Source organism: Sciurus vulgaris (genome assembly GCF_902686455.1).
Source record: "Sciurus vulgaris genome assembly, chromosome: 4".
Lineage (NCBI taxonomy): Eukaryota > Metazoa > Chordata > Mammalia > Rodentia > Sciuridae > Sciurus > Sciurus vulgaris.
Window position 1 is genome coordinate 86,990,907 of NC_136464.1, and position 27,682 is coordinate 87,018,588.

Consider the following 27,682-nt stretch of genomic DNA (forward strand, 5'->3'; position numbering starts at 1 on the left):
GAGCTCATTCCAATACTTCTCAAAGTATTCCATAAAATAGAAGAGGAGGGAACCCTCCCAAACTCATTCTATGAAGCCAATATCACTGATACCTAAACCAGACAGAGACTCATCAAGGAAAGAAAATTTCAGACCAATATCCTTAATGAACATCGACGCAAAAATTCTCAACAAAATTTTAGCAAATCACATACAAAAACATATTAAAAAGATAGTGCACCATGATCAAGTGGGTTTCATCCCAGGGATGCAAGGTTGGTTCAACATCAGGAAATCAATAAACGTAATTCACCATATTAATAGACTTAAAGTCAAGAATCACATGATTATTTCAATAGATGCAGAAAAAGCATTTGATAAAATACAGCACTCCTTCATGCTCAAAACACTAGAAAAAACAGGGATAGTGGGAACATTCCTTAACATTGTAAAGGCCATTCATGCTAAGCCCATGGCTAATATCATTCTAAATGGTGAAAAACTGAAAGCATTCCCCCTAAAAACTGGAACAAGGCAGGATGCCCTCTTTCACCACTTCTATTCAACATCGTTCTTGAGACTCTGGCCAGAGCAATTAGACAAACCAAAGAAATTAAAGGGATACGAATTGGAAAAGAAGAACTCAAACTATCCCTGTTCGCTGATGACATGATTATATATTTAGAGGAACCTGGAAATTCCACCAGAAAACTCTTAGAACTCATAAGTGAATTCAGTAAAGTAGCAGGTTACAAGATCAATGCCCATAAATCCAACGCATTTTTATACATAAGTGATGAATCTTCAGAAAGAGAAATTAGGAAAACTACCCCATTCACAATAGCATCGAAAAAAATAAAATACTTGGGAATCAATCTCACAAAAGAGGTGAAAGACCTCTACAATAAGAACTACAGAACACTAAAGAAAGAAATTAAAGAAAACCTTAGAAGATGGAAAGATCTCCCACATTCTTGGATAGGCAGAATTAATATTGTCAAAATGGCCATACTACTAAAAGTGCTATACAGATTCAATGCAATTCCAATTAAAATCCCAATGATGTACATTACAGAAATAGAGCAAGCAATTATGAAATTCATCTGGAAGAATAAAAAACCCAGAATAGCTAAAGCAATCCTCAGTAGAAAGAGCGAAGCAGGGGGTATTGAATTACCAGATCTTCAACTCTATTACAAAGCAATAGTAACAAAAACGTCATGGTATTGGTACCAAAATAGACAGGTAGATCAATGGTACAGAATAGAGGACACGGACACAAACCCAAATAAATACAATTTTCTCATACTAGACAAAGGTGCCAAAAATAAGCAATGGAGAAAAGATAGCCTCTTCAACAAATGGTGCTGGGAGAACTGGAAATCCATATGCAACAGAATGAAACTAAACCCATATCTCTCACCATGCACGAAACTAAACTCAAAATGGATTAAGGACCTCGGAATCAGACCAGAGACCCTGCAGATTATAGAAGAAAAAGTAGGTCCAAATCTTCACCTTGTTGGTCTAGGATCAGACTTCCTCAACAGGACTCCCATAGCACAAGAAATAAAAGCTAGAATCAACCACTGGGATAGATTCAAACTAAAAAGCTTTCTCTCAGCAAAGGAAACTATCAGCAATGCGAAGAAAGAGCCTACAGAGTGGGAGAATATCTTTGCCAATCACTTCAGATAGAGCACTAATCTCCAGAATCTATAAAGAACTCAAAAAACTCTACTCCAAGAATTCAAATAATCCAGTCGACAAATGGGCTAAGGAAATGAATAGACACTTCACAGAAGAAGATCTACAAGCAATCAACAAACATATGGAAAAATGTTCAACATCTTTAGTAATAAGAGAAATGCAAATCAAAACCACCCTAAGATTCCATCTCACCCCAATTAGAATGGCGATTATCAAGAATACGAGCAACAACAGGTGTTGGCGAGGAGGTGGGGAGAAAGGTACACTCATACATTGCTGGTGGGGCTGCAAATTAGTGCAGCCACTCTGGAAAGCAGTGTGGAGATTCCTTAGAAAACTTGGAATGGACCCTCCATTTGACCCAGCTATCCCACTCCTTGGCCTATACCCAAAGGACTTAAAATCAGCATACTACAGAGACACAGCCACATCAATGTTCATAGCTGCTCAATTCACAATAGCCAGACTGTGGAACCAACCTAGATGCCCTTCAATTGATGAGTGGATAAAGAAACTGTGGTATATATATACAATGGAATATTACTCAGCCATAAAGAATGATAAAATTATGGCATTTGCAGGCAAATGGATGAAATTGGAGAATATCATGCTAAGTGAGATAAGCCAATCTCAAAAAGCCAAAGGACGAATGATATCGCTAATAAGTGGAGGATGACACATAATGGGGGGAGGGAAGGGTTAGTGTTAGGGTTAGAGTTAGGGTTAGGAAGGGGGGCAAGTATGGAGGAAGGAAGTACTGTATAGAGGATAAAGAGGGGTGGGGGGGTGGGGGGAAGGGGAAAAATAACAGAATGAATCAAACAAGATTACTCTATGTAAATTTATGATTACACAAATGGTATGCCTTTACGCCATGTACAAACAGAGAAACAACATGTATCCCATTTGTTTACAATAAAAAAAAAAACAAAAAACATTCACGGTTATTATTGTGATATGATTTGTATTCCTAGTCATTGGACTCATTTTTGTTTTTTGACATGATTTGGTTTCTCCTTTATTTGGCTACTCCTTTAGGCTAGTTCCTCCCGTTGCTGATTTACAACGTTGTTTTTATCTCTTCCTCATGGAATATTTTGCTGAGAATGTTCTGTAATGCTGGCTTTCTTTTTGTAAATTCCTTTAGCTTTTGTTTATCATGGAAGGATCTTATCTCATCGTCAAATCTGAAAAGTAAGTTTTTGCTGGGTATAAAATTCTTGGTTGGCATCCATTTTCTTTCAGGGCTTGGTAAATGTTGTTCTAGGCCCTTGTAGCTTTTAGCGTCTGGATTGAAAAATCTGGTTCCCCCCCTGAATGTAATCTGATTCTTTTCTCTCGTGGCCTTTAAAATTCTGTCTTTATTTTGTATGTTAGGTATTTTCATAATAATGTGCCTTGGTGTAGGTCTGTTGTAATTTTGCATATTTGGAGTCCTACAAGCCTCTTGCACTTGGTTTTCCATTTCATTCTTCAGATTTGGAAAATTTTCTGATATTATTTCATTGAATAGATTGTTCATTCCTTTGGTTTGTTTCTCTAAGCCTTCCTCAATCCCAATAATTCTTAAATTTGGCCTCTTCATGATATCCCATACTTCTTGTAGATTCTGTTCATGATTTCTTACCATCTTTTCTATTTGGTCAACCTTGTTTTCAAGATTAAATATTTTGTCTTCAACATCTGAAGTTCTTTCTTCCAGGTGATCTATCCTATTGGTTACGCTTTCTATGGAGTTTTTAACTTGGTTTATTGTTTCCTTCATTTCAAGGATTTCTGTTTGGTTTTTTTTTTTTTCCAGTATCTCTAACTCTTTATTGAAATGTTCTTTTGCTTCACTTATAGCTCAGTAATAGAGAGCTTGCCTAGCATGAGCAAAACCCTGGGTTCAATCACCAGCATCATACACCACAAAAAAACAACCAAAAAAAAGAAGCTTAAGACATAAATGTTGAGAAGCTGAGTAATGTACGTAGCCTACACACTGTTTTTCTACCATTTGTAAAATAATCATCTTTAGACAATAGTAGATATGTATGTAGTTTTTGTTCCTTTGATTTTTGTTTAGACATCTTACGGTACAGATGGGGGAAAAGGCAAATAGGTTATTGCGTTTTATTGATATAGTATCTAGGTTTGTTTCAGACATTTTCTTCCCTTGTTTTCTCATATTGGTCAGATGTCAGTGGGACTCTGTGATATTGTAGATTTCCTCTCTTGGCTTATAGTATCCCTGTAGATTTCTAGTGTATCACCTACCAGCCTTCAGTAGCCTGAAGTCTTGGATTAACTTGATAATGTAGTGCTTCCGAAGAACGCTGCCCCTAGGCCGCTACTGGTTCCAGGGAGAGAGACCTGGAGAGGTCTCTTGCTGCCCAGCCCTGGTCCCAGAGGCTGGTTGCAGGCAGAGGTCTCCACTGGCTTGGGGACTTGTGGCTGGCTCTGTGTAGACAGGCTCTCACTGGGCGGTTTGCCCCGAGAAGCTAGCCTAGAGAGGCGCTTCCCGTCGGAGGGGGCTGGGCTGCATGGGGAAGTCCCTGGCGCCTTGTGCTGGTCACTGAAGCAACCTGTCGGCAGGCCGGAGCTGGCCGGGGCAGGCGGGGGGGCCTGCTCCGCGAGGCTGGAGATTCTGTCCCTGTGGGAGGAGCCCACCGCCAGAGTGCACAGAGCTGCCTGGGGGAGACTCTATCTGCCCTGTCCTACTCTAATAAGCTGCTCGAATCCGGGCCTGCTGCCCAGCTAAGCTTCACTGGGTGGGGGAGACTCACCCCGTGGTTCTATTTTAGTCTGAGTCTCTCAATGCCTCCCCTTCTTGAATCCTGGGTTCTGGAGCGACTGGAGATGCAGTCACCCTCTAGTCCGCCATCTTGGATCGCCCTGGATGCATTTTAATTCAGTTTCTTGTCCTGCCTAGAATTTCCAGCAGAAAGTTGACTGGAATTGTCAAGAGTGAATATCCTTATCTACTTGTGATCTTAAAGCAAAATCTTTTAGTCTTTCACTATTAAGTATATCGTCATTTATGGGTTTTCACAGATGTCCTTTATCAAGTTGAGGAAGTTTCCTTCCATGCTTAATTTATTGAGGGTTTTTATCATGAACAGGTTTTTATTTTACCAAGCACATTTTCTGCCTTTACTGGGGTGACCATGTGCTTTTTAACCTATATTTTACTGATACAATATATTACTATCAGTTAATTTTCAAATGTTCGACCAACCTTAATTTTTGGGAGAAATCCCTCTTGTCATGCTGTGTAATCCTTTTCATATTTTTATATACAGGGTTGACTATAGCATTTTATTGAGGACGTTAGTATCTATATTCATTAAAGATACTGGTCTATAGTTTTCTTGTGATGTCTCACTCTAGTTTTAATATCTGGATACTAATAAGTCTCACAGAATGACTGTTACTTACTTTGAATAAAATTTACTGGAACATAATCATGTCCAATCCTTTTTGTATTTTTTAGGGCTGCTTTCACACTACCAATGGCAGAGCTGAGCAGCGATGAGAGAACCCATATGGCCTGCAACAGCTAGAAGAGTCACCATATAGCCCTTTACAAAAAGAAAGTATGCTGACACATGATAAACACAAAATGTCCATCGACAACATATATATCTAAAACTGAATGCCAGACATATGTGAGTGTACAGATATGGCCTATCTTTCCTTTCCTATTGCTCATATATCCTATAACTGGCCAAGGGGCAAAGGTTTGCTAAGTGAAACAAGGTCTATAAATCCCAAGAGAGGCAGGTGAAATTCTAATCTCCTACCCAATAGTGTTACCTGAAAGTCACCGATTTGGATTCCTGAATATCTAAATAACTCAAGAGAGTCATTTATATTCTCTACTGAAAGCTAAGGTTTTTTCAGTAACTCACACAAAATGAATACCATAAAATGAGATTCTTTTGTTTAAGATGTGAAACTATCATTTTTGCTCACCTTTCCTACTTTCTGTGGAGTATGGATGTTGTTTTGATCTTCCATTTTATCCTCTTCATCATCAAACAAGCTAAGAACAGTTTTGGTTCTACCCTTGGTTCCTTTGTCCAATGGAGATGATGAAGAAAATAAATCAGAATGCTTGGCTACATCCTGAGCAGATGAAGTCAAAATTCCTTCCTGAAAATGGAAAATTACAATTAAAAAAAAAAAAAAAGCAATAACTGTGAATAAATACCCTACTTTTGGCCTCACAAGGTCCTCAATGAGTAACTGCCATATTAACATGACTCAGGGACCTAGAGCTAATTGTACCTACTCCTATGTGACAGAATGCTGAGTGAGGTCAGTTCTTGATTGACTGCTCAAATTAAGTCTTGTATAGATAATCTACCATCAAAGGTAATTTTTCCAATCACTTTAAGACCACAGGCCCTGCCCCTCTGCTAGTAGACATACAGTTAGAACCCTGAGGCAGACAGGTTGCTCATGAGTTAGAAAAGAACTTCTAAGTCACAGAAGCAACAAATGTCAATCACTGGGAATAAACCATGTATTTCCTAGTATTTAAGTATTATGCAGTCCCAAGGGGAAATGTACTCAGCAAAACCAGACACTCAAATTGTATAAGGAATACACTGTATATGCAATTAGGTCAATCTCTAAAATAATCATAAAATGCAACATTTATTTGTTGAATAGTATCATAATTCAAGCAAGATACCACTGATCATAAGAACCATTATTATGGGCTGCAGTTGTAGCTCAGTGGTAGAGAGCATGCTAGCATTTGTGAGGTACTGGGTTCGATCCTTAGCACCACATTAAAATAAATAAATAAAATAAAGATATTGTGTCCATCTACAACTAAAAGAATTTTTTAAAGACATTTAAAAAAAGTATCACTATTATCCTATCATTTATGTATCACCAAGAAAGAAAAACAACTCCCAATTACACATGCCATTAACTGTGAGGTGCATTATAATTTCAGAGTGGCTGAACTGTGAAAAAACATGCTTCTTTGAAGAAATATGTACTTTATAAAATAGCACCTATCATGTGTAAGGTAACATGCTAAGTGCTATCAACAAAATCAAGTAATGAAGAGGACAGTATCAAGTGTAGAACAGGATAGGATCAGGTAATTCAGATCTTCTCTTCCCAGTGGTTGGGTACAAATACATAGTTGTGTTACTGTAGCTCCAAGGAGCCTCCATGGGAAAAGTAAATGTAATGTTCTTCACACAGACCCTGAGAGAGTTACTAAATCTGAATGCTTGGACACAAAGTTTAAGAAGAGTTAGAAAAAAGATAAGACAAACAGAAACCAAAGGCAAGTGCTGGTACTGGGTTTCCAGATGTGGCCATAAGCCATAAGGCCTCCAGCAAGAGATGGCAAAAGCTGTTTGAGAAAAAGTACACATTTGACTACTCTGTAATTCACAGCCAACATTAACCAGATGTAAAAGAATGAACTAAAATCTTCTGGCATCTTAATTCAAGTACAGGTAAGGACTAGAAGAAAACCAGTGGAAATAGGAACAGCACACAGGAGAAGCCAGAAACAATAAACATGCAAAGAGAAAGGCAAAATGAAAAACAAGAAAGATGTGGAAGAGCCCCCTTGAGAAATGAACAATGACATGACATGTCAATAACACAGAACAAGAAGCCTGCACACCACTGTGTGCACATGTGTGTCTAAAAAAGGAAACAAAAATCAAGTGCCCTAGGGATGAGAGCACAGACTGTCTTCTTCAAACTTTTCATTGTTTTCAAGTCTTCACAGAAATGAGTCATTTATTTCCTATGGTGGAAAGATGTAAGGGTTTGTGTGCATTACAACGTAAGAGACACAAACATATTAGAAAACAAAAGAACAAAGGCTACCTTTTCTGCCGTCTCAGCCATGTCAATTTTCCCCAAGTCTGATGATGCTCTGGCACTCACGACATTCTTATCTGTGGGTTTCACTCTGACTTGTGTCTCCTTCTCATCTTCATCACTGAACAGCAAAGGTGGCACCTCAGAGATGGTCTCTTTTTTCTGCCAAGAGAAGAGTTAAATTTGCACCAACAGCACCAAAAAAAAAAAAAAAAAAAGCCCAACGAGCTTGGCAATGTACAGAAAGACCAAAAACAGTCCTCTTAGAACAGAAGTAAAATGTGGAAGGAGAGTGAACACAACAGTGGGGGTGGCAAAAACAGGGAGAAACAACAAACACTACTCCCTTACACTCTGGCCACCACACTTCCATTTCTGCTGTGATAAACATTTGTTTTATCTCCTTTGTCTGACAACCCCACCTTGTCCTCTCTTAAAAAGAGACCTTGCCACTGATGCCTGTGTGCCTCCCTTCTCCTACATTTCAACTCTTAAGTATCACCCAGAGCTGTCCTGCTAAAATAAAAATCCCTGCAGATTACTTCATCTTCCAGCCCAAAACTGGAGCGTTGAGCAAATGATAATCAACAGACACTCTAGTCTGTATTCCTCTCCTCATCTGTGCCTCCCCATTCCTCAACATTTCTTAAATTTACTGCACACTTCCACACTTCCATACCACACTCCCCTCTTTGCCTGCAGAAGCAAATCCTCATATTTGCAACAGGGTCCAGCTCACATGTCACACATGATGGTTTCCCTGTTCTTCAGTAAATCAGCTGCTTCATTGAATAAACATTATTTCTCTACCTGGCACTTGCTTTACTTTCTTTCTAACTGCTAACGTACATTTACTAATCTGTTCATTTGAAAGAACCATACACCATATAGCTAATTATGACATCTTAAACCAAGTAGGTGCTCAAGTTTGCAAGCCCTTTGGTTTATCTCTCATCTCTTCCTTATTTGGGAGGCAGGGATTCTCATAGATTAGGAACCAAAGTTATGTGATTCACCTAGAGTTATCAGCACCTTTTGGGCAACTAAATTATTAGCAGATTTTTAAGGAAAAAACTGAAACTCCATTATGCTAACAAGATTAGATGCTGTAAGAAAGTGAGCTTTGAAGCAAGGAATGCAGATATGGAAAACTAATGAAGGACATTACTACCCACATCAGAAAAATGTTACAAATTAAGAAACTAAGAAAGGGATGATTTTTAGTTATTGTTAGGACAAGAACTTAAAATGCAAAGTGATTTCAACTTGAAATAAGACTGGAAGTTCACAAAAAGTTCAGAAAAGATAAGCCAATACCTAAGGCATTAAAGGAAAGAAAGAAGTGTTATCAAACACGCTGGACTCACTAGAAACTACATAAATTTCTGCTGTAAGTTGACTGGAAAGAAAGAACAGACTTAAGTAGGGCAAAACATTCTCCCTTCATAACTCGGGTCTTTAAGGTACATGCCACCCAAGGTATTGGTTTTAAAAGCTTCTTGCAAATGAGCTCACTCTTAATCCTCAAGATGAAATTTTTGTCTTTTGTGGTGTTGGGAATTGAACCCAGGGCCTCATAAATGCGAGACAAGTCCTCTGAGCCAACATTCCCAGTTGAAATTTATTTTCTTGATAGATTTACAAATAACTCACATTTAATTTACTTTAAAATATCTTCTTTGGGGGAGGGACACCTATTTGCCTTTTCCCCCCTCTGTACCGTAAGATGTCTAAACAAAATTCAAAGAAACAAAAACTACATACATATCTACTATTGTCTAAAGATGATTATTTTACAAATGGTAGAAAAACAGTGTGTAGGCTACATACATTACTCAGCTTCTCAACATTTATGTCTTAAGCTTCTTTTTTTGTTTGTTTTCTTTGTGGTGTATGATGCTGGTGACTGAACCCAGGGTTTTGCTCATGCTAGGCAAGCTCTCTATTACTGAGCTATATTCCAGCCCTGTTATTTATTTTGAGGGAAAGTCTAAGTTTTCCAGGTCAGTCTCAAACTCACGCTCTTCCTGCATAAGCCCTTCAGGTAACCAAGATTACAGGTGTGTGCCACTGCGCCCAGTTTGACCTTCTGTTTACTTAACGATCGTAATTACCATAGATTGGAAGAGCTTTCAAAATTCACTGAATCATTGTTCATTTATCCTCTACTGCAGGTAGAAAACTTCCCAGATCTCCTGGCTCTTTTAACCACGTAAGCATGCATGAAGCAAAGATATAATTATGAGTTCCTCAGATGCCCAGGGGTCAAAGGAGGCATTGTGATTCTCCAGGGCTAGAAGTTTCTAGCATGACTGTGCAAACCCACTTGACAGGATGGTGCTGAAGAAGATAAGAGTAATAAAGCTATTAATTGGTACAGGCTTTCCCTGAGTACCTTTCACAGGACACGTTAACATTCATACTGCATCTGTAAGTATGAAGAATTTTCCAAACAAAAGAGTCAAAAACCACTGGAACAGACTGGGTTACCTAGAGAACATGGAAGTAGAGTGCAATGTGAGAGAGGCTGGAAAAGAAGAGTCTAATGTAATGAGATGGCACCACAGGTTAAGTTAAGGTGGATAGACAAGGAAATGGCAAGACTAGATCTGTCTTTAAAAAGAGAACTATGGACAAATAAAAATAAGTTAAAAAAAAAATGGAGAGAACTATGGTAACAACAAGGAGTTAGTGAACTCCTTGACGCCAGGTTAGAAATTCTCTTCACAATCACATTACAGACGGCAAGGTAGTAAGGAAGGCAAGAAACATCCCTACCATAAGAGGAAAACAGTGACCAACTGATTACACCAACAATGGAGAAATGGTTACATGGGTCCTAGTAGTTCTATTGTGGAATATTATAAAGTAGTAAAAAAAGAACAGGTGCTATTTATGGATGAAAATATGCTCAGGATAAAGAAAGATGCATAAGAATATATAATGTAATCTCATTTAAATAAAAAATACAAGTGGATGCCTAGAAACCAGAATGAAAGTATCGACAACATGTTACCAAAATTACATGTGGAAAGGGGATGGAATGGGAATTTCATACTGCCCATCATTTTTTAAACCTTTTAAAGATATGCATTATCAAAAGATATGCATTACTTTGGAATTTAAACTTTGAACAAAAATATCTGGAGGTATGGAAAAAGAGTCAAATGTCCACCCTTAGAATCCAGGAAGCCCCAGGCTCTTCTATCACTCTATCCTTCCTCACCTGCACCCCTGAGAAGCAGCAATGTCCCTAGCAGCTAGGGATTTGGGCGCCCATAACTAGGGTGGTAACAAACATCAAACACTGGAGTGGAGGTACAGAGGATTCCACTTGAGAAGCTGGCTACTCCTACATGGGAAGCGTGTGAGCTCTCCCTCCTTCCCTGTTGTGTATGTTTTTCCACCTCTAATACATGCCACATCAAAGTGGGCTGGGGCTAAGGTGGAGGCTCTGGGTGCAGTGATTCTTGATCTTTCAGGTCACTATAGCTCAGGCTGGGGGCGGTCTCCATAAAGCTTAGCCTAAGAAGCTCCACATTTCCCTTTGGGGGTTGTTAATCATAAGTTGAAATTAAGATAGTGCTTGTCCTCACCTTTTCCTATGTGCAAATATGGATACCCACACAAAGAGAATGTGCTGGGGAAGGGTGAACAATGGCCCAGTGGCAGGATTCCAGTATACCTTGGTTCCCTGGACAAATACATCCTAATGGCACCTTCCCTTCTTTTTTTAATAGTCTTTTTTGATATAACTAACATCAAAGATGGTCAAATTTTTTAGCTTACATGATTATGGGAGTAATACCATTCAGAAGTAATCACTGGAAGGGTAGTTAGACCAGATAGCCACTGATGGCTCTTCTCCCCCCTTATCACATACTTTAACTAAAAAAAAACTTATACAGTGACAAAAAACACATAATACATAATTTTGCCCTCTTCCAATTTGAAGTGCATAGTTCAACAGATTTTAAGTGTATCCACACTGTTGTACAGCCAATCTCCAGAATTTTTTCATCATGCAACACTGAAACTCAACACCATTAAACAACTTCCCATTTCTCTCTCCCTTTAGTTACTGACAACCACCACTATACTTTCTATATCTTTGAATCTGACTACTTCAGCTATTCCATATAAGTACAATCATACAGTATCTTTTTTTGTGATTAGTTTATTACATTTAGCATAATGTCAAGATTCACACATGTTGTTTGTAGCACATGAGAGAATTTTCTTGCTTTTTATTGATCAGCTATTAACATAAATAGGACCAAAGAGGTAGCTAGTCCTTGAAACATGTTCCCAAAAGGGTAATTTGTAATTTATGCCTTGCTACAGTTTGGATCTGGAATGTTCCCTGAAGATCCATGTGTTAAAAGGTTTAGATTCTCATGTGACACTCTTGAGAGGTGGTGGAACCTTTAGGGGACCTAGTGGGAGGAAGTTAGGTCACCAGGATGTATCCTTGGAGGAGAGAGTGGGACTCCAGTCCCTTCCTCTTTCTTTTTGCTTCTAGGCTGCCATGAGGTAAGCAGCTTCCTCTGCCTGGTGCTCCCGTGATCATGAACTGTGCCACCACAGTTCCACATGCAAAATGGGCCAAATGGGCCAAATGGTCATGGACTGAAACCATAAGCAAAAACAAACATTCCCTCCTTGTAAGTTCAATATCTCAGATATTTTTGACATAGTGAAAGAAACTCGACTAACACATGCCTTAACTGGCCTAGTCTAATGTCTGCAGAACTCCATGCCACTAAACTCTGTCTCTCCTGGCAATTTCTTATTCCTACTCTTGACTGAATGGGCTACATGACATGGAGGGATCCTTTTCTTTAGGCTTTGCATGTGTGCTTCATGTGGAAAACACTGCTAACCAAAAAAGCTCTTTATAAACTAGGCAAACAAGTTCTTCCCTAAGACTCAACCTCCAAAGTCAGAGTTTCAGAGCTGACTCAGGGTGGTATTACTATTTATGTAGCATAACTTTAAGGCTATTTCCTGGGTCTACAAGGTTAAGAATACCGTTACTGCAGGAGGAACAGATGCAGGAGGAGAGCCAAACAGAGAGCTTCCACTATCAGCGTCATCTTCAAAGAGGAGTGATGCTCTCTGGGTCTTCTTTTGACTATACAAACAAACAAAATGTCAAACTCAGGGCAAAAGTGATTTAAAAACAAAAACAATATTCCTTCTAAATCCACACCTAAAGCAACCCACCTACCATCTTCTGTTGATCTTATACAGTTGAAAGCAAATAAGAAAAACTTTAAATAGGAGAAATTTGTCTCTACCTCATCACCTATGATAAAGAGTCACTTAAGTTAGTTAAGTCCAGGGTCCTTATCATCTTGACCCTTGTCAGTCACTTTCAGTCAGTGAAGGTGCACTAGCTGTTAGCTCTGCAAGACACCCAACACTTTTGGCATTCACCACCTCCTACAGCAGAGGAAGAATCGGGGAGTATACATACCTACTTCCCAGGACAAAGAGACAACTGCTTAGCCATATCACAGGGCCAGAGCCAGCTTTGGGAAGTGGTCTTGTGGTCTGCTTTCTACTTTTTTCAAAAATTTACCCTCTCAAAGTATATACACATCAATATTTTCATATTTTCACTGTGTAACTATCACCCCAATCTCAGTGTACGCTTCATCCCAAAAAGAGAAAGTTCATGCCCTTCAGCAGTCACTCACCATTCCCTTCTCCCCACAAACCCTGTTAACTACCATTCTATGTTCTGTTTCTCTGGAGTTATCTACTCTGGACATTTCATATAAGTGGAATTATAGAATCTCTGGTCTTCTATGACTGGCTTCTTTCAGTTAATATAACATTTTCTAGTTTATCCACATCTTAAGCAAGTATCACTACTTTATTCCTTTTTATTCATGAGTAAAATGTCCACTGTATGGTTATGCAACATTTTGTTTATCCATCCATCTGTTGATGAATATCTGGGTTGTTTTTACTTTGGGGCTACTGTGAATAATGCTACAAGGAACATTCATGTCAAAGTTTCTGTCTGAATTAACATTTTCACTTCTCTAAGGTATATACCTAGGAATGAATTTATTGGGTCATATGGTTAACGCTAACATTTTGGGGGGTTTTATTTCATAAATTTTTTTTTAGTGGTAGACTGACACAATGCCTTTATTTTATTAATTTATTTATTTATTTTCATGTGGTGCTGAGGATTGAACTCAGTGCCTCACATGTGCTAAGGCAAGCACTCTACCACTGAGCTACAACCCCAGCCCTGTTTAACCTTTTGAGGAAGTGCTAATTTTTTTTCCAAACTAATTTGTACCACTTTACATTCCTACCAGCAGTATATGAGGTTTATAACTCTTCCACATCCTCACCTACACTTATTGTCTGTAAAACTTTCTTCTGAAATCTGATGAAAGCTATGCATTACTTCCCACATATAAAATTCAACAGACAACTTAAGGAACAACTGAAGATGGAATGAGTGTAGGGTAGAGAAAGCATTAATGAAAACCAGATAATGTACATGGCTGGCACCAGAATCTATAAATGAGATGCTCAGTTTATAACTGTGATCACATTATGACTATGAATGTGTCAGGGGGCATGCTGATAAACAGGTAACTTCTCCAAAGTACACAGAACACTCAACTGCAGTGGAGTCATGGAGAAGAACATGAAGGTAGAGCTGAGTCTGCTCTACACTCTCCACCCTAATTCTTATCTGTTCAGGTCAAGGAAGGCTTCTTAAAAGAGAGGACTTACACTATATTCTGAAAGAAGCTGGCCAGATTAAAAAGGAAGAACAGTGTGCCAGGAGAGAGAGAGCATCAAAAAGAAAGGAATGAAATATTTCCCCTGCATTTATCATGATGAATGACAACATTCAAGTGTTGGCAACATACCAGCTATTGTGCTCAGCATTTTGCATTTGATTTTCATTTAATTCATTTCAAAAACTTGACAAGAAATGAGGAAACCGAGGCACAAAGAAATTAGGTCAACTTGCCCAAGGCTATTCAAACAGATGGCAAGGCCAGAATTTATCATCAGGTACTGGGATTCTAGAGCTTATATTCTGAACCAGAAGCCAATGAGGTCAAGACATGGGAGCCTAAAGCAGAACTGGTGAAATCTTAAAGAGAGGATAATATTTGGAGATAGAAATATGAGATATTTTTATTTTTTTAAAACTTTTAGTTGCAGCTGGATAAAATACCTTTATTTTATTTATTTATTTTTATGTGGTGCTAAAGATCAAACCCAGTGTCTCATGCTAGCTGAGTGCTCGACCACTGAGCCTGAGGTACTTTTAAATCTACCTAAAAGCATAATCACATAAGGTACAGGATTGACAGGTCCAATCAATTGCCTCTTTATGCTACTGCCAGTCATGTTAATTTCAAATTTATCATTTAAAGTTTTTAAGAGAAAAAAGTATTACTAGCAAGAGTTTTATTCTGAATCTACGACTAATCAGGAAGCATGTTACATCAACACAGCCCATGTTTGTTCCAATTTTCCTGCCAGTTTCTGTTCAAGTATCGATGTGGAGAGTCACACAGTCCAGTAAAGGTTCCTGACATCTAGTAGGATACCAGAGTTCTGCAGAGAACTATCCCCTTAACAGGATGTTTTTCCAGTGCTAAGTGATTTCTATGGAAATGACAAACTTTTATGTAATCTTGACCAAACTATAGAATCTTTAGGGTAATCCATAGAAAAAACAAACACAAAAAAGACACTTAAACCCCTGACAAACTAAGTAAAAGAATATTTCAAGGTTAAAAAAAATGATGGATAAAATCAAGTAAGGATCCAAGACAAACATTTCTCAGTATTTCTCACAGGCAAGGACATTTACACTTGCACTTGTGTTGGGACTAGGAGGTGCAACCATTAAGAATGGAAGCACCGAACATCTTGGGCACTGAAAGTCTTTCCTTACTGCTACAGACACTAAGTGAATGATTTCTTACAATGACTGTCTCACCTGTCTTTGGCAATAGAAAACAGATCATCTTCATCATCCTCTTCAAAGAGACTGGTCTTTTTCACTGCCTTGGCCTCCTGGCCCTGGTTGGTCCCTGAGTCCCTGAGTTCTCCTTTGGACCTGCTGTCAGATGCTGACTTGGTCTGTGAATCAGTGATATTCCACTGGTCCTTGAAACATAAAACACATTAAAAATCCAGGGAGGTTGAGGTTGAGCTCAAGAGTAGAGCGCTTGCCTATCCTAGAGAAAACTCTGAATGAACAGTTCTTGCTAAACTCTCCCCAGCTTATTACCACTAGATCATATGTCTTTGCCCAATCATGCGTCTTCACAATTATGCATGTCTTCCTCACACTTAGCAGGTTTTCCTGTTTCTCTGAGTCTTTATTTTTGATGGCTTCTAAAGAAGCCTAAAACTTATTTAAATAACTTGTTTGCTTTTCCCTTGTTGATCTTTCTTTTGGTACAGGGTCTCAGACATAAACCTTGTAATGGGTGAGAAATCTTTACTTCTCTACATGGTCTAACTCATCTGAATTAGCATGTATTATAATTTAGGGGCCACACTTATTCTAGCCATTTTGAACAGAGTAATTTTAAATTATTGCATTAGACATATTAAATATCTTTCTTTTTATAAAAAAATATATTTTTAATTGCAGATGAACAAAATACCTTTATTTTATTTTTATGTGGTGCTGAGGATCGAACCCCCAATGCCTTACATGAGAGGCAAGTGCTCCACCAAGCTACGACCCCAGTCCCTAAATATCTTTCTTTAAGAAAAGACACAACCTTATAAACATCATTTTTTGGTAAATGAACTTCACTAGGTATGAAATAGGCAGGTAAAAACAATAATAACAACAACAATGTTCAGGTTAGCTGTAACTCTTAAATCCCATCAGATACTATCTTCCTCCTCTTCAGGCAAAATCTTAACCCACCTCTTCATCACTGCTGAACAACAAAGTAGATGCTTTCTTTTTGGACTGCTCCAAAGGTTTTACTTTCTCTTGACTATGAGTTTGTAGAGATGATGTCTGCTTTGTAGCAGCTGGAGCCCCAAAAAGATTATCCTAGAAATACAAAGGTTGGAGAGGTATGATGGCTTCATATACATAAAACAGAAAATGTAAATTTGTTTTCCCATGTCAAAGGGAGTTAAGTCTCCATCGAGAACAGAAAACAACATATCTGGGGGGAAAAAAGTCATTAACTGCTAGGAGATCCCACTCCATAAGAGCCTTTCTAACTACATTCTCTACCTCTGGAAGGGAAACAGATTACCACTGAACTTGAAGACAGAATACTGGAAAGGAGCAAGGGAAGGGCAACTTGAGGACAAGGTGGGAGGAGGGGGAATGGAGGACCATTCAGTGACCCCACCTGGTGCTCCTATGGGCATGAGAGCCCCAGCAGCAGTCAGACAGCAACTCACATCTCTTTTTGTGAATTAGAAACTGGAGCAAAGGATAAAAAGAGAGAACAAGGGGGATTTCTCCATTCTTTTAGAGCTAAGAAAGACACACAGATCTCGGAAAGAGGGGAGGAATGACTTGTGTTTCAGGTCATTAAAAAAAAAAAAAATACAAAGTTAAGAAATAAATTCCTGGCATCATAAATGCTGATGATTATGGGCTCAACGGCATTTATAAATTATTGTGTAGTCAAGCATCCAAAAGTATCTCTTGTTAAGCCAATGGAACAAAACTGTCAGAGGGTCTGGGACTAGGTTAGATTGGAAAAACCCTTAACAGTATGGTACAGCAGACGGACCATCCTGAACCATAAAAATTAATGAATGGAGCACTAAGGAGAGTGTGGTAAGGTAGAAAAGGACATGAGAATCATGATTGGGTATCCAATAAGAGAACTAAAGACAAAAGTGAACATTCATATTACTTACTCTGTGCTGGGCACTGTGCAAGGGTTTTACATTAGTTGTTTTAGCTCCCACAACAATCTCATTTACCTTTAAGCCATATGAGACTGCAGAAAGTTAAGTTATTTATTGAAGGTCCCTTGTCTTCAATGATGAGAGCTAGGTCTGAGGCAATAACCCATAAGCTTAGCCACTGCATGATACTGCATAAGGATTAAGGTTTGGTTTATTTCCCTGTTCATTTATCTCTGCCACTCTGCTCTCCCCATTCAGATGGGAGAGAAAGGCAAACTGGGGACATGGTCATTCTCTTTTCACTTGAGTATAACACAGATTCAATCTCTAAAAAGTATTTCTCAAATGCAGAGAAAAATGAAATCTACTGAGTTTTCTTTAAGAATTAGACTGGGGATTGAGGATGTAGCTCAGTGGCGGAATGCTTGCCTAGCACACACAAGGCCCTGGGTTCAACCCTAGTACCAAAAAATAACCAACCAACAAAACAAACAAAAAACACCTGGTTCAGAAGTCTTAACATCCTCCTCAATGTATAGCTAGGAAAACTTAAAGAGTTTCCCCAAACATATTTTTGTTTGAGTTGCAGGGAACATGACTGCTTCCCCATCACCTTTTCTACTGTATGAGTCTCTATAAAGTCACATCAACAACTTTCCACTGATCTAAAAGTTAATTATCTGGTACTGCAATAACAATGTTTACCTCTTCATCTTCATCATCAAAAAGGGAGACCGATGTGGGGAGTTTGTTGGGCAGGAGAGATGCACCTTTGGACTTACTTGCATTTTGAGAAGAAAACAAATCCTGTTGGATCAAGATTGAAGTTGCTGGTTAGTTGGGTGTATCGGTTCAATACAAAACACTAAAGACTAGAATGTGATGGCCGCCATGCACCTAGGTTGAAAGGGAGAGGGAAGATGGCTGAAACAATCTTTAAAGAGCCTCAGATTTTACCCTGGTTTTGCAAGGCACAAATGCCTGATGTTCTAAGAGTCCCACAGGACTCTGGGGACTTCCATGTTCCCATCTAAAGGATGTAAGGCAGGAAGAGATTTTCTAATCAATGTCCTATCAAGACTTAAAAAAAACAAAATGAAACAAAACAAAAAACCTACTTCTTTTTCGTCTAAAGAATCAAGAGAAAAATCACACAAATTCAATAATGGAAACAGTGGTTAGATTCCCGAATTACTGAATCTATGATTGTTATATCTATGATTGTTATACCTCTCTCTCCTAAGATCATAATGTTAAGTTTCTACTTAAAAACACTGACTATTCTACTTGAGCTATACTTATGCACTATTGCAAACCAGGAAAAGACCTGTAAGATTCTGAAGAAATCATCAGACAGTTATGTTGGCTTGGACTACAAAGAAAGCTTTGTAAACTGAGTTACATGAAATTAGAAACATAAAATAGAACAACTAGCCCTTGGGGCAGAGAAACTTCAATATATAAGAGCTAGACAATTAGGATGAGAACATATTTTCTAAGACCTCTTTGAATAACTCATTTTAATTATTAAATCAGCAGTTAGTCCTCAAATATAGACCTAATAAGTTGAGAACAGTTCTTCTCAGTACAGCGGTTTTCACCTGGATTCCACAGAGTCCCATGTCCCTCCCACCTTTATATGCAGGTTAAAGTAAGGGCTCTGCTTACTTTAGAAAATGAAAGCAGAAAATGAAAGCAACCCAAACCAGAGTAACATCACAATTTTGGACTTTTCTTGGTGTTAGAAAAAAAGATATTTCTATTACCTCAAATATGTCCCTCAAAATGATTTCCCAGGACAAGCTTCAGCTCCACACTTGATACAAAAGAAACATTCCTTCTTTTGCTTCAATGCTTTATTTCCTAAATTGTCTTGTTTTACTTTTCCTTATCTAAGAATCTCAACAATATCCAATAAAATCACTCATTCTGTGATGACATACATAGGGCAAAGCCTTCGATGGCAATTAAAAAAAAAAAATTCTAGTTCACTGACACGCCCACCATCAAGAAATAGAGAATATGCCCCTGCCATTTGTTCTGAGTGGGCCTTTTTGACTGTCTCAACCAACAAACAGATGCAGCATGCACTTGACTTCCAAGGCTGGGTTACAAAAGGCCTCTTCCCAGCTCTCTCTCAACAATCTCACTTGCAACCACACAAGAGACCCAGCTTCCTTGAAGCTGCCATGCTAGGTGACCACAAAGGGATGGGGGTGGGGGGTGGGCAGGAGCTCCAGCAGCTTGAGTCTTTCTCACCTAGGCACCAGACATGAGTGGGATGATTATCTGTCCTTCCTCCCTAAGATATAAGAGATCCTTAGGGACAACTGCCTAACTGAGCTCAGTCAATCTCTAGTTCCATAAGAGACAATAAAACTTGATGTTTTAAATTATAAAGCACAAAATCGTGATTTGTTTCATAGCAATAATAACCAGAACACTTGGTAAGTCACTGTAATCACTCACATTTGTTTCTTCCATGCACTTAACAATTACTGAATAACTAATACCAAGCATTAGTACAAGAGGTAGCATGTCAGGTATATAAGCAGGGAACAAAATGTTGTGGAGCTTAAAACTAGTTTGGGGTAGAGACAATGAACAAGCAAATAACAAAGAGAAGAGGGGAGACAGAGCACAGTGTGGTGGATGCTGGCAGCCTCATCTCAGAAGGGCCATCGGGGAAGGCCTCAAGACGACCTCAAGAAGAGTGAGGAAGTAACCCAACGAACTTCTGAGGAGAGTCTTCCAGAGGGGCAAGAGCCAGTACAAACACCCTAACATGTGAGTATGCCGCAGGATGAGACCAGTGCAGCCCCAAAAGGTGACAAATAAGGAGCATGGGGTAACTCAGAGCATGGACCTGACTGCATGGTGCCTTGATGGTCAGGAATCTGGCTTACCAGGACTTTGGTTAATTCCTATCTCTGTACGTAAGCCTTCAATGATATTCAAACCTTAAAGGTGTTATTTACATCGAGTATAATCAGTTCACCTCCCAAAAGTTATGTGTTCACCCTGGCTTTGAGTACAAAATCTAATCTTGAGAGCTGAACCTAGAGTCCACAATTTCTTGAAATTACATGTAAATTTCTACCATGTCCATATATTTTTCTGCAAAGATAGCTTACTATTTCCCTTTATATTCTTGTATGGGTCTCCCATCCCAAGAGATCAGCCTAAAATCAATTCAGAAAGGATTAGGTGTGAGGGAGTCAGAAAAAGCAGTGAAGCTTCTGACAGCCTACAGGGACCAAGGCTAGCTAAAATCTGTGACTGGACATAGCAAACAAAATATATGTCTCTATAGAATTAAGTCCACTATTTAGTTAGCAAGACTATCAAAAAAGGAAGCAACAGGTTGCTTTCTATTTTGGTATGAATGCCTCATGGTGTATACCAAAAAATAGCCTAAAATCTGAGCATCCCAAAGAGGGTACATTCCTTCCATGAGATGGAATGGATTCAATACCAAAATAAGAAGTATCACATACATATTGCTTTCTAAGGACCATGTTTTTTCAAGAGATTAGTCTTAAAGAAAGAACTAAACTATTTAATAAAAAGTCCTATGCCTCAAGAAACTGAACAGAAGAGGAAATATTATCAGTCAACAAACATATGAGAACATGTTCAACATCCCTAGCAATGAGAAATGCAAATTAAAACTATGCTGAGATTTCATCTCACTCCAGTCAGAATGGCAAGTGTCAAGAATACAAGTAACGATAAACACTGGTGAGGATGTAGGGAAGAAGGTACATCTGTAAACTGCTGGTGGAACTGCAAAGTGGTGTGACCGCTTTGGAAAGCAATCTGGAGATACCTCAGAAAACTTGGAATGGGGCCACCATTTGACCCAGTTATCCCACTCTTCAGTATATACCCAAAAGGACATCAACATACTATAATGAAACAGCCACATCAACATTTATAGCAGCTCAATTCATTATAGCTAAGCTATGGAACCAGCTTAGGTGCCTTTCAACAGATGAATGGATAAAGAAAATGGGTACCTATTCACAATGGAATATTACTCAGCCTTAAAGAGAATGAAATTAGGGAATTTGCCAGTAAGGAGATGGAACTGGAGGCTATCATGCTAAGTAAAATAAGCCAATCCCCCAAAAACAAAGGCCAAATGTTCTCTCTGATATGTGGATGCTGACTCTCACAATAGGCAGGGTGGGAGTAAGGTGAGGTGGGAGGTGGAGAGAAGGGGAGGTTTATCAGATGGATTGGACAGGGGGTAGTGGGGGGAAGGGAATTGGGAAGACAGTAGAATGAACTGGACATAACTTTCCTATGTTCATATATGAATATATAATCAGTATTCACATCACGTACAACCGTAAAAATGGGAAGTTATATTCCATGTATGCATATGTCAAAATGCATTCTACTGTTACATATAAATGAAAAGAACAAATTAAAAAAAAAAAAAAAAAAGTCCTATGCTGAACAGTCTTTAATGTCACATTCATAGATGAACATCCAGGAATAAGAAAGAGAATTCCATACCTCAGAGTCCTCCTCATCTGAAAATAAACCTTTCTGAGTCTTTGTTTCTGATAAGAACTTGAGATTTTTGCTAGAAGGTAGTGTAACCTTTGTGGGGGAAAAAAGAAAAATGGAGGATTAGTAAGTTACACACCTGAAAATTAGTTTAGTTAACCATTCATTCAGAAAACAATAATATTGAGTCTTTTCTATGAGAAGGCACCGAGTCATGAACTTCAGGAATAAAGATGCTGTGGACTTTGGGTGAGTACAAAGTTCACACAAATAATTGGTACAAAGGGAGAATTATCAAGCAAAATAATTTAAAAATTGGTTTAAGTTAGGAGAGAGGCAAGAAACAGTTCCTTGAGAAAGTAAATTGCCTAGGATGGACAAGGATCAGGCACAGTGAGATGGTAAAAGCAAAAGAATTCCAGACAGAGGAAACTGAGAAAAGCAAGACAGAGCAAAAGGCACATCTGGCACCAGGCAGCAGGAAAGACTGCCCATGCCATGCAGTGAACAGAGGGGACATGTACAATCAGAGACACATAGAAAGGCAGGCTGCCTTGTTCTGAATGCTGGGACTCTGGTGGCAGGAAGAGAAGTCAGGTTTCATTGCAAGGTCATGACACAATGAGATAAGTTTTGGAAACATCGGAGGAGCAAGCTGTGCAGGAGAGCAGGGGAAGGAAGCAGCCAAAGGAGCTTCACAACTAATGATGATGTAGACCACTGGTCAAGCACAGGTCAATTTGAGTATCAAAAATAACGATGATGAAGGGAGTGGGTTATAACAAGTTGAATAAAGTAAGCATACTCCCAAAACGACACTAAAAATGGGAGGAAGGATAAGGAGAAAACTTCTATTTAGAAGAATGTCAACTAGTAAGGGTAGATGAAATATAGAATTAGACATTCTTTCACACCCCTCACAGGATAAATGGTTCAGGAAAAAAATCAACAGTAGATATTAAATTAAAACCACTGAATTCAAAGCTGGTAGAGAATAGATCATATAGACATCAGTTTATTAATGACAAAAGAAAGGAAGGCGCCTTTCCAGTGGAGCAGTGTAGTTAACATCTTTTCTTTTTCTTTTTTGGTACTGGGGATTATACCCAGGGGCATTTAACCACTGAGTCACATCCCCAACCCTTTTTTGTATTTTATTTAAAGACAGGGTCTTACTGAGTTGCTGAGGGCCTAACTAAGTTGCTGAGGCTGGCACTGAACTTGCCATCCTCCTGCCTCAGCCTTCCAAGCCACTGGGATTACAGACATGCACCACTTTAAAAAATGACAAAACAAAATGTTATCAAGATCATAGTTGGCTTGGGGTGTCTTGGGAGGTGAGGCAGTGGACACTTTGCCTGACTACATTTTTGCCAAGAATGCAAATCTAAACCTAAATCTAATTGTAGGAAAACGATCAGGGAAATTCACATTGTTATACATTCTACAAGATAACCGGCTGGCCATAAAAAAAGAAAAACACAGGAGGAGATTTTAGTTTTGTATTTAGAAAAGCACTTTTCATAAAAGACATATTTGAGACAAGAAAAAAAAATAGAATGTAGACTACACATGAGATAATTTAATATCAGTTATTATTTTTTTGTTGGTTGTGATTTTACAAAGACACATTGGGGGAAATGGAAGAAATCAGAATATGGATTAGATATTATATTCTACTATAGCATTTATGTTAATCTCCTAGCTGTTGATAATGCTTTTGGTTACACGGAACTCCCATGAAGAGATATTTAGGCATTAAGTGTCATAATGACTACAACTTACTTACAAACAATTCAGGAAAAAAATTGAATAGAAAGATTCAGATACATAGAATACTGGGCAAAATCCCTACAATTGCTGAATCTCAATGGTAAGTATCTGAGTGTTCTTCAATACAAATATGAAAGGGAACAATACTTTCCTCTGGGCTCCAGATGAATTAGTAAACTGCCCCAGATCAACATTCTTTATTTTGCCTCTTGCTCACCGTTTTTTCTGCTCTTCCTTTGTTTTCATCCGTTTGATTCACAGTAGTGTCTGGCAAAGCTGCTGATTTTTCTTTGAACAGATCTCCTTCCTCATCATCGAAGATACTGGCAGTGGATTTGATTTTTTCTTTAAAAAGATACCATAGCACAAAATTACAATAGTATCAAAATCCTATCACAATATTCACACACACACACGTCTTTCCTTCCAAAGGATAAAAGGCATGCTATTTCTTGTGTAGTCATAAAGAAATAGTAAGTGGAACCACACTCTTGCCTTGGTTCTTCTCTCTTTTTCTTTGGGGGTGGGGGGGGGTGCTAGGGAAGTGCTCCAACATTGAGCTACCACCCCAATCCCATTGCCTTGGTATTTTGCAAAGAGCATACAGTAGCTCAAATGAAACCCAGAACAGTTAGCTTGGCCATCTAAAAGAGAGGCCTGAAGAAAGAAAGATCATTTAAATAGGTCACCAAGTCCACCATTCTAAGAATCTACTTTTTAAAAATACAACCACACAAAAAACAGATAAAAACAAACATTGAACTGTCCTAGAACTCTACCTGCCCACCCTTAAACAAGAGAGACATGAGAAACAGTTTGGAATATGTGCTGCTAAATCTCCAAAAGTTAGTATATTAACTTTAGATATTAATAAGGCTGTAAGTTAATTACAAGACAATCTGAGCAATGTGCCCTACCATCTGCAGTGGCCACTTAATATACCTAGAAAATTTTTCCAAGTCAATACATAGAAACCTCCTTCTCTGAACTCCACTGAATGGAACAACCACAGCTTACGCTATTGATGGATATCTGGGTGGTTTCTAACCTTTCATTCCCATGAGCATTGCTGTACTAAATGAGGCAAGTGTCACTGAAATGAGGTGCTGCCGTCTACAGTCATACCACCTTTAATGCACCTGATCTCATCTGAAATGAGGGCACTGACATGAATGTCCTGACAGACATCTGTGAAGAAACATGGCACTGACTTTTTCTGTGATGCCAAACCAGTTCTCCATGATGTCCAATGAGTGAGGGACCTCAGGCTATTGACATTTCACTCACTGTCATTTCAGGCTGGGGTCTGAGTGTGTTGTGCACCTGCCTGTACTCTTTCTAAAAGAGCTACACTATCATTACCCCTCTCATGTTTCTGCTTCCATCCCTACTTCTACACCTAACACTGGAAAAGGAGAGTTAGTCCAGATGGTCTGCTTCTACAGATTCTAGATTCTGATCTCATCTATTCCTTATACCACCCTTTCTTTTTTCAAATTGCTAAAAAGTATGTACATCTTAGCCATCTACCTTTCTTTTCTGAAAAAGCACCCAATGACTCCTGTTCCTCCAAGTGTGAGACCTGTAGAGTAGTGAACTCTGCCCACCAGGGAACTTGCTGGAAATGTAGATTCTCTCAGGCCCCACCTTAAAACATATTCGTTCAAAATCTTCATTTTGACAAAACCCCTGGGATATTAATCTGTACATTAAAGAACAAATGACTTAAGAGGAAAGACTTCATGAATACACTGATTTAAATCTGGGAGAAGAAAGGGAGTACCACAGTAGACAAAGAACTAAAGTCCTATTATTCTTTGATACCTGAGTTTTAGGCAGAGAAAAGAAACTGGGACTAGACGACTAGCATACAATACTCTGCTCATATAATTCCCTAAAGGTTGCTGGAAGAACATATAATTAAAACTTAGTAATTCCAAAGATAAGAATTATCATATTTTAGCAGAAATTATAGGGGAAAAGATTTCAAGTCTGAATAAGGAGGACAGTAATTAGTTTCTGGAGCAGAAAAGACCAATCCATTAAAGAGACCTCCAAGTTTTCAAAACTTTTTTTAAGTATAGATAAGACAATCACAAGAATGCTTGAGAAGAGATTCTGGAGCTGAAGAGAGACGTTGAACTAGGAAGCTCTGTCCTTTTTAGGTCAACAAAATCAGAGACTGAAACAGGCACCTGTCTTGGAAGGTTTGCTACAGGATGCTGCAAAAAAGTCCTCCTCCTCATCATCATCGAAGAGGCCAGCAGGAGCTGGGAGGAATGAGTTCTTCCCTGGAATGGGCTGCTCAGGCTTCTGGGGCTCCTTCAGTGATGGAGCAGAGGTGGCCCCAAATACATCAGTGTCCCCTGTGAAAGGAGAGACAAGACAGCCACAACTGAGAGCCAGGGTGGGCCTCCTGAAAAAAACAGTCATATCTACTAAGAGGTATTAGCTTCAGTGCATACATAAAACACAAACAAAGCCAAGTAACCTTTATTTCTTACTGCTTAAGATCATTACACAATGCAAAATGACCTGAGCAAACACACATAGAAAGTCCAAGGCCACAGATTTTGTTTGTTTTGTTTTGTTTTTTGTTTTTGTTTTATTAGTGTGGTGCTTGGGATCATGAGAATGCTATGCAAGAACTCAACTACCAAGCTACACCCTCATCCCCCCAGATGACTGATTCTAAGAGAATATAAGCTAACATCAGAAAAAAATCTTTCTATACAGTGTTCAATACCCTCTGAAGCTTCCAGGTACCTCCAATTCTCCAGTCATACCTTAGAAAAACCACAACTTAAAACAATGACAAAACAATATTTACGTACTTATTTAAAAAACAAACACCAGGTTACCTAAAAATACAGACACGGCTCCTGCTGGGATTTTCTTTCCAGGTTTGGAGGATGAAGACTCTAGAAGGAAAAAGAAAGGGTCAATCACTTCACAAAGAAAATAACTTTCCTAACTGTTAAACTCACCTTCCCTGACTTATGCGCAACATGACACAGAGTTAATAAGAAACTTCTTAAGACTAATTTTTCCTAAATAAGCCATTTAAAATTCCAGAGTATTTTTTTTCTCCAACAATGCCAAGAGTTTTCCCTTGGGATTAATACAGTCCAGATGTAATTCCAGGGAAGGTCATGTGACTACAGTCAAATAGCAGCAGTGGAGACAGCTGGGGGAGGCAGGGACAGAGCAACTAGGGCCCCTCAAAATAATTATAACTCTACCTATTCTAGTCTGAGGAGAAAAACAAGTAAAAAGGAATAGTACAAAATGTGAGACATCAAATGAAAAAAATGTGAAGACAATAACAACAAAGAAGAAAAGTCAGTAACCAGGAGCCAAAAGCTAGCACACAGAAACTAAAGGACAGTAAGCTGATGTCCCAACAATTATGAGCAGGACCCCAACAATGAGGCCTGGAAGATCAAGACCACACACTGCTTAAAAATAACTAATTCCCAAGAACTACTTCAAATCTAATGGAATAAAACTGCAGGTTTAGAAAAAAAAAAAATTATGGACTTTTCAAAAACTTGAAAGATAGGTTGAGGATATTAGCTCAGTGGTAGAGCACCTGCCTACCATGTTGAGGCCCTGGGTTCAATCTCCGGTACAAAAAAAAACCCCACCCTCCACAGATGATTCTGATGCACATGAGCTAGGGAATCACTGATGGCCAACTTATATGCAGAATGTTAAAAATGTTTCTTTGAACTTAACTTCATTTCATTAAAGATGTCATCAACACTACCATGGAGTACTTTTCCTTTTTGTAAATTCTCTCCCAAAGAAGAGGCAAAAGCACACTGTATGTTTACAGATGTAGTGTTTTTTTCCAAGACATGAATGAGTGAAACCAAACTGTTTTTAACTGGGTCAAGAAAAAAAAAACAACAGTTTTCAACTCAACAAAAAAACAACTCTGTGTATCTCATCTAACAGAAAG

At 38.7% G+C, this 27,682-nt stretch overlaps 1 protein-coding gene across 1 annotated transcript in view; it reads right to left on the reverse strand.

Annotated features, from left to right (window-relative positions):
• Positions 1–27,682, reverse strand: part of WASHC2A (WASH complex subunit 2A) — a 78,799-nt gene that overhangs the window by 27,672 nt on the left and 23,445 nt on the right. The window contains exons 14-23 of the mRNA XM_079136481.1: positions 26,580–26,639; positions 25,914–26,084; positions 23,936–24,063; positions 21,952–22,038; positions 18,133–18,234; positions 16,475–16,606; positions 15,527–15,696; positions 12,565–12,667; positions 7,540–7,695; positions 5,647–5,826 (exon numbers count right to left, since the gene is read on the reverse strand). Of these exons, the coding sequence (XP_078992607.1) occupies positions 5,647–5,826; positions 7,540–7,695; positions 12,565–12,667; positions 15,527–15,696; positions 16,475–16,606; positions 18,133–18,234; positions 21,952–22,038; positions 23,936–24,063; positions 25,914–26,084; positions 26,580–26,639 (1,289 nt within the window). The remainder of the gene's footprint in view (positions 1–5,646; positions 5,827–7,539; positions 7,696–12,564; positions 12,668–15,526; positions 15,697–16,474; positions 16,607–18,132; positions 18,235–21,951; positions 22,039–23,935; positions 24,064–25,913; positions 26,085–26,579; positions 26,640–27,682) is intronic.